Consider the following 15,714-nt stretch of genomic DNA (forward strand, 5'->3'; position numbering starts at 1 on the left):
TACAACAACCAGTGCACCGTTTGCCAAATTCAACAAATTTTCATTGATGATGTTTGATTGACTTTAAGACACATAGCAAAATTGATAGGCATCACATCATTTTGGGAGTAGTTCATTTGATTTTAAAGAGGCGTTTGACAATAAAAAAAGCTTAAACTCAATGGTCCTCCTATCTCTGAAAAATGAGTGAAAACGACAGCATGTGAGAATATCTAAACAATTATTCCAAAAATCAGAAATTGTAGTTATCCATGTTTGTCTGAAATTCAAACAGATAATGAAACTTGGATCCATTGCTTGAAACCCTCAAAGCAAATTTACAATAAGATGCACTTGACAAAAACAGCAAAGGTCTGAGAAGAGCAAAGAATTGCAAGAGCACAAGGACAGATTTATATGCCATTTTCTTAAATATCACTGGTCTTGTTGTTCAGATTCTTATTCGGGGAGGCAGTTCAATTTCTGGAGGAGTCTAGAAAGCAAAGATTTTGCATAAAAATCGGAAGGTTTACCAGAGAAAGGAACCAGAATCAGGGATCCACGACATTAAATTTCTTCACGACAGCGTCCAGACCAACACGCCTTGAAGAGTAAAGGAATTTCGGATATAAATAAAAAGTTGTTTTTTTTGTCACATCGACAATATTTGCCGAATCTCTCATTCTTTGACTTGTTTTATTTTCAAAACACCTTTCAGAAAGAAGAAACAAGTCCAGGATCTGCAATATCCCTGTAAAGGAAGGGCCATTAATTTTTTTTTATTTATTTTTAATTAAAAGAGAATATTTAAGTGAAATGATTATCACTAAATCACTGAAAAGCGTTTTTTGTTTCATTCCGAGCACAGAGTACATTACCAGTATTTATTGCCCTCGTATTAGTGATATTATATTCTTATGAAATGTAATTTATTCCAAATCTTCTAGATGAGAAGCAAATATTTCTCGCCATGTCACTCAATTATGTAGTTGACGTCTAATCGGGCTTTACCCCAAGCCCGTCTTATATCTTTACAATAATGATAAAGAATTTTTAAAAATTCAATTGTTAGGAAGAAAATTGATTTTGTTCACTTTTTTATTTCTTTATTTCTATACAATATATGATTTGCATATTATAATTATTTGGCAACCAGATATCAGATACTTACTTAGTACTTATTTTTTATTTTGGATTAAATTACATGTATTCTGAAAACGTAACATTATGTAACTTCGTGGTCCGTGTCACTGGAAAAAGCTTCCTTTTTTTTTAAATATGGAAGTCTAAAAAAAAATCAAATAATTTTACATCTGACTGACAATATAAAAAGCCCATTATAAAAAAATATAAAAAGAAATAGAGTAATATTAATTTTGAAAATTCAGCGCTCTGACAGGTCATTTCACACTGACAATTAAAAACAATGCTTAAAGTAATACCAATTATTTATTTAAAACAGAAATAACAAAGAAAATAAGAATCACAAAGTTAACGTATGTACATATATTTACAAATTACATTTACTACTGAGTATCATATAAATATATAATACGTGTTGTCAAAGTTTGAAAAGTAACATACAGTAATAGGAAAATTAAAAATAAAAATAAAATAAAATACATATCTTATTATTCATAGAAAAGGGATATTATCGAGAAAATACAACGCCATAACGTAATTTAGCGAGGTAGTTCAATTTATATTATTTAGCGCTCACGGTAGCTCAGACGGTAGAGCGCTCTTTTTTCGTGATATGGAGGCCGCGACTGACATAAGTCGTGTAGAAACGTGCGACCAGCACTTTGAAGTGAATGTTGCGGGTCCTTCGGATGAACCTTAAAAACCGAGCCCCCTTGTCACGGCAGGCGTTGGCACGATAAAGATCCCTCACTGCTAAATGGCCCTGAATGCCGAGTAAAGGTCAAAATTTGAAGCCCTTCACCAGCATTCATGAATGGAAGGTAAAACAACATACAAACAATCAATCAATTCACATTACCGTTACGTTGCTTATTTATGATTATAGTTTTATTCATGACTCACAGTAGAATAAATTGGTTTATGAATAGAACTAAAATTGAGTAAATGGTGTTTAAAGGAAAGATTCTTGTCTGCGGGATGAATATTTGAAATATTCAAAGGATATTTTGCTTACCAGACTTGTTAAAAGATGTAAAATATTTGAAAAGTAAAATTGTTCTCGTCTACTAGTATTCATTTTTATACACTAACAGTTTGAAACAGAAATTGTAAACTGAGTTTGGGTCAAGCAGGGACTACATTTTTGACTGAATAAAGGCACATGAAATCATTCTGCCTCTCAAAATAAAACTAAACAATGAATTATGCATTACATTTTAAACAATCAAAGATTTTAGAAGTTTCTGAATGTTACTCAGATTATAAGTTATAGAGTAACGTTTTAAGTTAATGAGATGAATATGTTTTCTAAAACAATTTGTTATCTTTTGAAAGCATCGATTCTGAGAACAGATATGAGCAAAAAATAAGAAAAAAATCTTCTCTCTAAATAAACGGTTAGAACTATTTCAATATCATTTTTGTATCTCAATATGATTACTTTAACATACTCTGTAAAAGTTCAAAAAAAAAAAAAAAAATAAATAAATATACGACGTATACCGGTATTTAAGAAATTAATATTTTGAAATATAAAAAAATAGAGGAAAATTTGATTAGCCAATATCTGTTTTAGTTAATTTTTTATGTTAATTTGGTACTATCGTCTGATATACATGTACCATTTAGGGTAACTTCAATTGATGCAAACATAATGACCTAGACCTGGCCTTGCTTCAAAAATAAAATCAAAACGATTCAATGGAACCTCATTCATATTGTCGTCTTGAATATTTTAAAATGTCTTCATTTTTGAAATACGATTAGATATGAAAAGAATACCTCCTTAATATTAAATCTAAAAGAAAATACATTTCCTATTGCTGAGCATGTGACAAATTCCAAACACTTGCATTTAACATAATGCGTATTATCAATGTAAACAAAAACACCATGTGAAAGAGTTTTGATCTCTTGCAATAAAATAAATAACTAGGAGTCCTAATAAGTTTCTTGAAGAATAAAGCTGTACGAAACGTGACCAGTCTGAAATTAAATTTATGCTTGCCATTTTAAAAAAAGTAGTCGTAGAAACAAAATTGTACTGGGAGTATTTAAACTGTCCACTTACAGAACTCTCAGAACACTAAATATTCCAATTTAGAGCAGGAATTTTAAGTATCTCTTATGAAAGATGGTTATCTTAACAATGATGACAATAATCACTTGATAGAGAGCACTATCAGTCAGATATAAGTATTAATTAGTATAATATTTTACGCATAAGTTTGGGAATGCGTTGTGCTTGCATTTGAAGAGCTTATATGGGAAAATATACACATACACTTACTCAAAAGTTAACGACCACCAACTTTGATAAGAAAATTAATTTTCAAAGTAAAAAAATATTTTTGATTGAATAAATTCAGATTTACTAGTCAACCAAATGATTATTTATTATTTGTTTTTATGTTACATCAATATCTCCATTCAAATATTTGTAAAACCGTTTTCTTCAAGGTCACCAATGCGTGTTTTAACAATTCACTTTTCAATGCAGTCACATCTTTGTTTGCATGAGCTTAATTGATAGAAAAAAAATGTTATAAGTTCGTGCAATCATGCCTCGTCGAAAACTATCGCAACTGGAGTGGTAAGAACTGGAATGAAGTATAGGAGGGTTGGAGATCACTTACATGTCAGTCACACTGTAATTTTGCGTCTGGTACAGCGGTGGAGAAGAACTGGGGGTGTATAAGAAGCTACAAGATCTGAAAGACCCCGAAAGACTACAGAAAGTAAAGACAGACTTCTAAAACGAATAGCTAAACAGAGTCCTTTTGATACAGCAAACACGCTGAGAAGCAAATGGAACAAGCTGGAATCAGCAGAAGTACAGTTAACAGAAGGCTAAATAAGGAACGGATGAGATTATGTCGGCCAATAAAATATCCGCTCTTATCCCAGAGACACAAAGAAGCAAGATCACAATGGGCATAACAGCATAGGAGATGGAACAATTGGTTGTGGCAAAGAATATATACATTGGTCAGATGAAAACCGATTCTTGCTGCACCCGGTAGACGGCCTGGTTCGGGTATGGAGACACCCAAATTCTGCATACAAACAACAACAACAACAACATGTGTTGGGAACAAAGGCGTTTTGTGGAGGCGGATCAAAAGTTTGGGGATGTTGCTATTTGTGGTGTAAACTGGAAATACATGTACACATACTTGATGGCACCTTAACTGCTCAAAAGTAAAGAGACAATATACTTAGCCCATTAGTTGTGCCTCATTTCGATGATCATTCATTAGCAAGTCAATCTGTACTAATGAATGACAACGCTAGACCTCAACGGGCCTGAAAAGCTGAAGACTATCTTCGCTAAGGAGCCGTTGAAACTATGCCCTGTCCCGTCATGCCCCCAGATATGAACCCAATTGAACATGTGTGGGATTATCTTGGTCGTAGAATTAATCAGAGAATCCCAAGTTGTAAAAATTTACAGGAATAGAGAGACGCATTAATTAAGGAATTGAGACAGTTCCTCTCAAACCTCTTAAGAAGACTTGTCCACAGTATGGGAAGGCGTGTAAAAGAACTGTACAAAAGTAGTGGTGGACACACACATAATTAGGCCTATATATCTATGCTTATAAAATGTTGAAAATTGATGACTCTTTAAATGTCAATAAAGTTAAACATGCTTATTGCTAGCAACTTTTGTCAAAAACAAATTAAAGTGAAACTTTAAATTCTACATTTTATGACTTAAATTCTTTTTTGGAAAATTATCATTTGCGTAAAAGAGTTTAGTTTACAGAAGATTTCGAAACATGCATTGACTAAGGAAAATATAGATCTACTCAGATTTTAAACCAAATATTAAATAATTAATTTGATTGGTCTAAGAGAATGAAATGTTAAAAATGTTCACAGAAAGATTGATGATCCCTAACTTTTGAGTAAGTGTATATATAAGAATTACATTGTACAAGGGAACGAAATGCTATTAGCATAAATTTTAAAAATAAAGTCAAAATAAGAGTTGTCATTCTTAGTAGGTGGTGTTAACAGCTGTAATCACCATATAGTATACTTCTCGCAGGATTGATCTGAACAACGCCAAAATATGAGGCTTCTGTGTTCGTATAGATGAACGTTGGGTCTCCAATTGGCCTTATCATAATATAGTCATCACATTCAAGTTTAAACATCCCCATATGATTCATTGTGTCAAATGGATGCTCGCCCTCTCTTCTATCGTAATATGCCTGACCTCTGTATTACAAAACAATTAAAGCAAAGTGGATTAATGATATAATAATCATATTTTTTTTTAAGAATTGTCTATGTTTTTTTCAACAGGGCATTGACCTCGGTACATTATGTGCTTCTTATCTGAAATCTGTGTCAGACAACAGGTCAGGTTTATTTACTTGTTACATAATGTTGGTAAATATACATTGTTAGGAATTACAAACCTATTATCCTGCGTTATGTAACTTTTTATCAAGGTCTTTTCAGTTCCATTATGAACCAAAACTGTTTCAAATCCTACAGATGGCTCGTACCTGTACATTAAAACATACAAACAATATTTAATAAACGCAAAATTATGTAGACAAATTTTGAAGCAGGCTTATTCAGAGAACTTAGTTACATTTATTGAAAACTTCTAGTTTTAAGATGAAATCTTTCTGAGGAAATTTCTATATTTATAAATGGCTGTTTGTTAATATTAAGAAAAATAATCCCGTAAGTTAAATCAGCAAATGAAATAAAATCGAGGGGAAAAGACTAAAATTCTCTTTTATATTTACTTAAGATTGAAATAGATGCAAGCAGGAAATTTCTGTAAACAAGACATATTTGAGATGACTAGAATTTGTTATGAATTGAAACTGCTTTGCAAAAAGAACACTAGCGTATCTTAAAGCAGACACATATTTGTAAAAATATAATAAATAATTGAATCGAGTTGATATTCTTAATGTTTCTTCCTTACTGTCTTTAAGGTTGTGTGATGGATTGAAAATCCAAATTACACTATGCTATGATTACACAAACAGTTGAAAACCTTGTTTATTCTCCCTGGTTTTCTATTAATCAATGACCACAAATATGTACATAATTTTTTTTATTCTAAATTTAATGAGTTTGAATATTTGTGTTTGTTAAATTGTTTCCAAGAAAAAAAATAATCCCATCAACCATGAGTAATGGTTTACACAAATTATGCATTTATCACTTGAAACTACAAGTGTAGTTGAATCACTTCAAGTGGCCCTCTTCTGTGAAGTATGTGAAAAATTGTTCATTTGAAGCTGTTACTTTATTTTTAGATAAAGTAAACAAATAATCATATTATCTTATAGCAACTTATCTAAGTACCAAGATAGTAATGGATAGTAGCAACCTTAATTATATCTACCCTTGCTCTGGACCGTTGACTGCTACTTGAGCATATACTAAATATATTCCTGGACTGCGAACTTTGATAGCTACGGGCATACTATAGGCGTTATCTCTGATGTAGTCAAAAGTGGAGGAATATATAGACTCCGGATCACTCCATCTAAAGCAGTGTTTCCTGTTGAAGCACCCATCTAAAAAATAAAGCTTGTTAGTATTGATGACAAACCGACAACTCTCTTGCATGTATAAGTACATGTGTATATATCAAGTACTTAAAAGCTTCCATATGGGAAATTTTCTCTTAACATATCGGAGAGGTCTTCATTTTCATGGCATTTTTTGAAATTGAAATCATCTAAAGAAAAATTGCATCTTTTTGAAAAAGAAATTAAAAGTATAAGCAATTAAATTGAATCATACCAATGTTGTTGACGGGAGATTTCAGGGTATCTTGAGTCATGGACGCAGACATTGTTAAGTGGACGACCTTTTTCATTATTCCATCTTCAAGAAAATTGCTAAACTATTATGATTTTAAACTAAATTTAAAACCAAAATCCTTATAATTCTAATGCATCACTTTATAGCAACGAATTTAAGAAAATAACACATGAAATGTGAATTGAATATCAAAAGGTTTACCCTCCAAGTTTCGAATTTTAGTATTCTCCAATCTTCCTGGAAAAAAGAAAGAAATAATTTATTTTAGACACAAACCACTGTTGAAATTCTACTACCGGTATTTTAAACAGAGGCAAGCTTCTCACACATCAGTTGATGTTGCAGGGATTTCAACAACCTCGTTCAAAGTCAATATTTGGAAATTCAATGGTGGTTATAATGACTTTCATAATAAATTTAACCTATCTCTGGTACTTCTTTTGGTTGGCTCGTTTTATATCACTTGTAAGGCCTTTTTTGTAATAATATTGACTACGGCAAGTGCTATCTACTTGATCAATACGTAGAAATCACGGGGGATGCCTACTCCTCTCCGGCAACTGATCCCACCTCCGGATTTCTCAGGGGTTCCTATTCATGCCCTGATCGCCTATTTGTATTGTTTGAATTGTTAAAGGTTTTTATGTGATACCTACCTTTCAATACTAATTTTGATTGAATTTTTATAATCAAGAAATATAAAAGGAACATTTCATACTCAGATTTCTTTTTATTTCAGCTAAGTCTGCCCGCACTTCAGTTCTCCAACGACCTGAAATTATACAATAAAATTAAGGAACTGTCTACAAAATGTAAAGGAAGACGGAACCTAATTACAAAAGGACGGACTATTTAAAAAAAACTGATATTAAAGCAGTTTATTTAAACTTATCATATTTTTTTCTGAAATCTTTGTTTACATTATAGTAAATTACAAATTATCAAATATTGAAAACTGAAGATTGAACCTGTATATCTAAACCCCATTGAATTCTTAATGTCTTGTGAAACATCTTTGAAGAAGTATCCCCATGGGTATCGTATTTTTCATGTTCTATATGAAGCCGCATGATGGAACATATAGAAGTTAACATTTCCTAAAGAAAATAGAACCTTGTCTTCATGTATCTCCTTGTTTCTAAAATGTTTTGCAGTCCAAAAAAAGTTGTAATGCTAGTTTTTTTTTCTTTCGATACCTATTTTACGATCACTGTTAGCATTGTTTCGACGAATATGGTACATGTAAGCTAAAAAATGGAACTTCTATTGTCCATATTCGGATATGATAAAGAAATGTTTGAAATGTTGAACCGCATGTACTGAATTTTGACAATGAGCCTCAGAACTATCATATTACTCATATAAAGTAATTACCATTTCTTTTCTCTCTTCTGTATACAGGATTTCTCTGCAAGAAGAACAATTCTGTTAAGGTAGGATTCTTCTCTGGTTTCTGACTAGATGAAACATTCAAAGTATATTTGCTTATATGTCTTATATATTTAGGTGCAAGGGATTTACAAGACCACATTTTTCTCTCCTCATTTGAATTGTACAACTTTAAATAGAAATGGTAAACTGCGCTTGAAAACTAGCAGGGACTATATTTTTGGCAGAATGGTGGCGTATGAAAATATCTTCTTTTCTGCCTCTCAAAATTATTACAGAACAATGAATTTAGTTATAATTTTTATACAATCAAAGACTTCAAGAAATTTTCAAATGTAAGTTGAATCAATAATAAGGGACTAAACTTTCAAAATATATCAAATAAATATGATTTTTCAAACAAACTAGAATTATGTTGGCTTTTAAACGCTTCCAATCAAAGTACAGATATGAACCATTAATCCATGAAAAGTATTTTTTCTCTCTTAGTAAACGGTCAAAACTTTGTTTTTGTATCATTTTGTATATTTAAAAGACTACTTTATTGTATGTGAAAATAAGAAAAAGTTAAATATAGGAAGCATCTGAAAGTAACTTATATATCCTTAAAAATTAAGAAAACAGAGAAAATTCGGATTAGCCAATATCCAGTTTAGTTAAATTATTTATGAAAATTTGGTAATATCATGCTACAGACCCGATATAGTAATATCTTTTTATGCAAAAAGAACAATCTTTAAACTTTTGAAAGAGAAGTAGACATCATATGATTGGCAACAGTATTTTTTTTATTCTTAATGGCAAGGAAAAAGATAATGACCTTGACCTGACCTTGCCTCTTATATGAAACGGTCAAATTTATTTTCACTGATACTATGACTGACTAATATTGTCTTCTTGATTCTGTGAAAATTTCATTAACTTTTAAATACAAGAAAGATGAGAAGAATCCTACCTTAATCATTGACATTACTTCCTCGCAATCTTAGCAACAACCACACAGAAGTCTCAACAACACATAGTGTTTATTTCATTTTTTAATAGATAAATTAATGATAATATCATAATAATGGGGATCTTTGAAAATAATGCAAGCAAGCTGAATGTTATAATAATGAAAAAGGGTTAAAACTACGAAATAGTGATAAATCTCAATACATATACCGGTATATGAACAAAGCAACAAACATCCTCAAGAATTCCAGAATACAAATGAACATTTACAAGTATCTCTGCCATCTTTTTCTTTCATTTGACAGTTTCTTGAATCCCCAAGAAGCGTAATACTTACGTTGATTTCAGATGGTTTCTTCTGCCCATATAAGATATAGTTAGATTCAAATAAAGGCTTTTGTGCCAAATTTGCATGAGATTCATCAGAAATTTGCAGTCGTTGCAGTGTTTTTTCCAATTCATTTGTTTGAATAATCAAATAAGTTACAGCTACTGACAGGAAAACAACCGCAGCTCCAAGTACTTTGATGCATGTTGATAGGTATTTCTCATGGCTGCAATTTGCACCGTGTTCAGATTTTTCCTGAATCGGCAGACACAAACACGTGCTTTCCGATTTCGGTAAACAATTGCACTCCATTTAGAATTGGGATTTTCCCATTTTCAGCCTACATCAAAGTTTTGGTTTCGCTCAGCGTTATATGAAGTATGCTATTTTACCCACTTTGAAATTGTGGTAATTCTTAGGCCCGCCCTCATGTCCCGCCTCTTTTGTTAAAATCTGTTCTACATGTAAATTCCCTCTTCTTATAAGGTCGTTTCAAATGAATGGTTATTTGTAAATATTTTTTCGGCAGTTGTCTATAAATATACTTGAAGATTTAAATATACATGTACCCTTGAACTCAGCACATAAACCTGCAATATCTCGGCGAATTCTGTAAAGATTTATCAATATATAACCTCGATACTTCTTTGCCTGAATTCTTTACGTCTCACTTAGAAATATACCGTTTAATTGGAATGCCCCTGGTAGTCGGTGCCAGAAGCTGAATTCCTTTTAAAGAAAGATACTACCAAATTCAAATACTAATTCAACTAAAAAAGATTGGCTATTCCGAATTCCTCTCTCTATTTTTTTTAAAAGGGAATATTATACATTTAATGCATGATAGTGAGGGAAATATGAAGACTTATTCAGCCAAGAAAAATCATATTCCCCGAGGGCTTCGCCCGAGGCGAATATGATATTTCTTGGCTGAATAAGTCTTCATGTTTCCCGAAAATTCATGCAATGAATTGTTTATTATACCGAAACAAGCAAAACCTTTTAAGTACGGGTCTCTGTAAGAATCAGACAATATGTGTATAAAAGTGAATCACGAGGGTTCTCAGAATTGGATGATTTTACACACATAGGTTTCTCTTACACTATGAACCACTTATGTAAAATGAAAATTATTTTGGGTACTGGTTACTATGGAAACATGGTCAAAGAAATTTTCCCTAGCAACCGATCAATTTTCAATGTGGATGGGCAAATATATCACTAAACTTAGAGGCTTGAAATTGAATGTGAATATTACCAGAGGGGTTCTTAAATAATGTTATCATAAAGATAAACATTTCAAGTGATAAAACCATGTAATACATAGAATTTTTATTTTAAGATATTTCTTTTACGGGCAATGGAAGATATGCATGTTTTGCATTTTTTGCTGATTCAGCATTTTTGTTAATTTGGGCAATTTTCAAGGCCATATATCTCAAACTTCTGGCACAATACAAAAGTATGGTATATTTTACATAAAGGCAGAGGAATATCCTTTTTGGAATTTAAATTCAAAAACGTGTGTTTTTTAATATTTACAATCGGTTGCCTAGCAACAAAAATGGATGTTTTGATTAAGAGAAAGAGACAATTTGTCAAATATGCGAGTTATTTACGGAATTAAATCTTATCGATGGATAACAAAATCAATTTTTAAAGTAAAAACATATTTCTGAGACTTCTTTATGAATTCAGGAATATTTTGCAAATACTAATCGCCATAGCAACAGAAAATTCCCCATAGTAACAAAGAAAATAAATCAACTTTTGACACGAACTCATATATGTTTGTAAAGATTATTCAGTGTTTGACAGACCACAGTGATTTAAGAGCCTCAGTACATTTTTTGTACTTTATTAGTCACCAACCGGTGAAACTGGAAGGCTATAGGTTTCCTCTGAGTCTGTCCGTCGGACTAGCTGTCCCCGTGTCTGTGTGTAAGTCTGTCCTACTTGGGTTTCCGCACTTATTTTCTGAACGCTTGAAGATATTGAGCTGAATTTCGGCATGTGAGTGTATCTTGGTGAGTTACAGATTAAGTTTGAATTTCGTTACGCTTCATTGATTTTTGACAGATTTATGGCGTTTTATTTTTTTTCATAATTGTTTAAGATCGGGTTCGTGCTGCGCTAAATTCCAAAGGTCAACATGGTAAACCAATCGTAACTTCTCGGGCCTTTCCGACTAGCGGAAAAACAACCTCGAATGTATTAACATCACCGGATGTTAAAAATTTATACATTTCCCGTTTATTCAAATACAGGCTAGACGGATTTAGAAGTTCCTTCTATAGTATATTTTAGGTGATATCATTACATTTAATAAAGTAAAGCTCCATATTCCACAGATAAAAGTTCTCAATGCATTTATTTCAAAGATCGTGAAAAAGGAGGGTTGTCATGGCGTCTACCATATACATTCGAGGTTGTTTTTCCGACCTCTGACGGAAAGACCCGAGATGATGCGATTGCATGGTAAACATGAAGCCAAAAGATGTTGAAAAAATAAGTTGAATTTCCGTTATGTGTTTTATTTCTTTTTTAGATTAAAGTCATGCATAACCTCAAAATTTTAACATCATGGTCATAACTTTTGCATATTATAAAATGACATTCTAGAGAAAAGGGGGAACCCGGTAGGGGACATGTATTGTTATGCAATAATCTCAGAATGCTTGTAAGGTAAACCCATGGCAATAACATTGAGCATGTAGCTATCATGAAAAGTTATTAAAGCTCCATATCATCTATAATGACCTGAACATTTATATAGGAGCTGTACATGTGGTATGTAGTGTCTCTGAATTTCTTAAAACTCCTTTAAAGTCTCTGACATTGTTACTAAAAGTTATGCAAAAAATTGGTTGTTATGTGTCATTGTTACCATGGCAACATGTCATAAATTTTGAAAAAAATATGGCATATTTTAACATGATAAGAGTGTTATAGTTAACATTTGTACCTAAACAAACAAGTGGCAGGGTTCCAGGCCATAAAAGTTAGACGAGTTATCATTCGATGTCAGTCTCACAGTTACATGTAGCTGCAGATCTGCAGATTGGACCGAATTATCTTTGAAACCAAAATGGCAGTATAAATAAGCGAAATGTCCGATGATTGCAATATCAGGGCCAGGAGGATTATTAACAACAATTATGAGGAATATTTAATTTGTTGTGGAAAGAGTCAAAGAATATGTTAGAAACACATGGTTAGTAATATTTTGAGATTACAGCTTTAAAAACATGGAGAAATAAATCGAGAACCGAGCGCATTATTTTGTGCGCAATAAATATACAGTTTTTTCAATGGGTGGCTCTGTAGCTCTCCGGTCTATCAATAATTTTTTTTCGGAGAGCTACAGATCTGCAGCTATCTCTACAACTGATAAACTCACTTGACTGAAATTCTTTGTTAGATTGCTAAAAATTCACTTCAAGCGAGTTTATTGCCTGTAGAGACAACTATAAATGGTTGGGAGGTAGATAATATATATATATATATATATATACATTGGCTACAGAATGTGTCTAGAAGAAGGGAATGAAAGGTATTTGATTAACCAATGCTAGAAAAAGGAGAAATTCTCCCCAAAAGCGCGCAAGAAATATTGCGCCGTAAATTGCACCTTTTTCGCATTACGGGATCTGTGGCGTTATGGTCAAAGACAAGTATATAAAACCATAACGCTACAGATCTGCAGCTAAATTACATGTAAAGGTTGAAATACATGTACAACAAAATATTAGAGAAAAGAGACTTGAAACATTTTCCAGGGACGAAACCACAACAAGCCTTCAACTGTAAAATATGCATGTTTTTATTTCATCCTAAATTTAAAAAAAAAATCACATTTCTATATAACTCACTCAGATGATCAATATAAAGACATTGTTTTGGTCATAATTAATATAGATTTTCACATTTCAAAATTTTCAAACTTTATTCTTCCAAAAATAGCAGTGCTAGGGAATTAAGCAGAAAAGAATATGCATCAATTAAATTTGAATCAAAAGGCCCAGGGACCACATCCCTCACCTGAGCACCGTAGCTGGGATCAAAGCAAAAATCAGTTTAGCCTTGGAAAGATTAAATGTATTTGTGGTCCCAACTACCCCTAAAAGGGAGGGGGTATTATGTCTTATTTCTTAAGTGATACATGTATCCAATATAACTTAAGTTCTTCCATGCAGAAAAGTATTATTTAAGGTGAGTCAAATAACACGTTTCTTGATTAAAGCTGAACACTACTCGTAAAAGGGCATAGTCCGCCATATTTCCTGTTCTTCAAAGCTCTTCCTACAACCCATATATAAGGAGCAGATTGCTTATCACTTCAATGTATTTTGCTGTAAAGATCCGATGAGTGTAGACGTACATCTCACATAGCCGTGCTACTCGGTCGTGATGAAATTATTAAAGTTAACGTACTTTTTCCAAAACAGGACAAAAGTATTATGCAAAATACAGGTCGATACATCATTTACAAACAGAAAATGCACATAAAAACAAGGAATAAACGCAAAAAATCTAAAACCACACAAGGAGTACTACATGTCGGCCACGCATTTCGAGTGCGCAATCGGGTGTAACAAAATCATGTCACATGTCACAAATGCAGGTCCAGGGCCGGTGTGCCGGTTACCCCCCCCCCCCCTCCGTTTGAAGATTTTGTACATGTACAGTAGTGTATATAAAATTTATATGTCCACTATCCTAAAACAAGGAGAAAACATCTTTCATTTGTGGACCCCCACTAATGCCTTGCCCTAAACCCACTGGAGACTTCAGTGCAGCCCAGGACCCCCTGCCTTCTACTGCCCCAACCCCTTCCCAAACTCACCCAACCACAAAATTCCTTGATCGACTTTCTTGAATTTTCCTGTTTTTTTTTTCTCAAGATAGGAGCATTTGCCAAATTTCAGTAAAGTAAACACTCAGACAGCTAATGAAACATGCAAATTTATGCTGAAGTCAGAAAATCTAGTGGGTACTGGTATTTTAAATAGTGCATGAAGTAGAAATCAGATTTTGCAAATATAAAAAAAAAACATTTTTTTTTCATAAAATTCAAACATTTGAAAATGAATTTATTCTTTGAAAATTAAGGTACATTGATGAAATTAGGCATTCTATTTATTTCATCTGTTTAGTTCAGTTTATTGAAGTCAAGAGACATATATCTCACAATTATACATGTTTAATAACAAATATAACATGTATAATAATGAGTTTAACATGCAACATGTATAGTACATATTATATTTTCTATAATGTATAAACAAATGAAAGGCGCTGTTCTTGCTGCACTCGCTAGTTGCACAAATTTTCCTAGATTACATAATTCTTTTTTATTCTGTGTAATAATGACTAAGTAACTGTACTAATTTGAGGGCATTTGGTCTTCGGGAGTTTAGCACATATGTACATTGTGTTACAGTTTCTACTGAACATGTACAATTAACTTTGCTAAGCCTAGCCAATGAAATTCATTTTTAATATTTGTTATACAATTTTTAGTGTATTGATGTATACGTACAGGGTGTTTCACAATATATGTCACACATCTAAAGACAGATAGATAAATAACAACAAAAGCTACATACACATTTTATATATCATTTTAATCGGCATATATTCAAAATTATTTTTTTAGTCAGAAGTATCCAAAATCCACCACCTCAGTTACTATGGCAACAAATCCTAAAATGTTATTCTCGAAGTGTTTTCCCAACATTGTCCTAAATAACTTAAGAGACTAATGTTTATAAATTTCTGATCACTGTTTTGTAAGTTTCCCAAGATTTCTGAGACTTTTCTTGTTTTATATCTGGCTTTTTAGAACCCCCAAAGTGCATATCTATTTTTATTTAAAGTTGCATTTAAATAAATGTTTCGTTTCAGAACTACCGGTATGTGTTAATTGGTGCCCACTTCTTTCACTCTTCCTTTCAGTCAATCTTGCAAACTTTTACCCCGGTTCTGAATGTCATTTGACTTTAAACGTTGAACTCTTGTATGCAGACATACTTAACTCAAATTTAAGATTTCGAAATACTCTTGATACACTTACTGGCATTGTTACAACCCATCTTCCTAAACTCAGATGTGAC

At 32.4% G+C, this 15,714-nt stretch overlaps 1 protein-coding gene across 1 annotated transcript; it reads right to left on the reverse strand.

Moving 5' to 3' along the window:
* Positions 1 to 4,989: 4,989 nt before the first annotated feature.
* Positions 4,990 to 9,995, reverse strand: LOC134229742 (uncharacterized). Its single transcript, XM_062711528.1, has 8 exons — positions 9,608 to 9,995; positions 8,302 to 8,335; positions 7,646 to 7,699; positions 7,129 to 7,164; positions 6,907 to 6,990; positions 6,503 to 6,677; positions 5,553 to 5,642; positions 4,990 to 5,349 (listed from the first exon to the last, which is right to left on the reverse strand). Exons 1-8 carry the CDS (start codon positions 9,908 to 9,910, stop codon positions 5,139 to 5,141), a joined length of 987 nt encoding a protein of 328 aa, XP_062567512.1. The 5' UTR covers positions 9,911 to 9,995; the 3' UTR covers positions 4,990 to 5,138.
* Positions 9,996 to 15,714: the final 5,719 nt, after the last annotated feature.

This window comes from Saccostrea cucullata, unplaced genomic scaffold (assembly GCF_032062105.1).
Source record: "Saccostrea cucullata isolate Sc308-1 unplaced genomic scaffold, CSIRO_AGI_Scuc_v1 ctg287, whole genome shotgun sequence".
NCBI classification, from domain to species: Eukaryota; Metazoa; Mollusca; class Bivalvia; order Ostreida; family Ostreidae; genus Saccostrea; species Saccostrea cuccullata.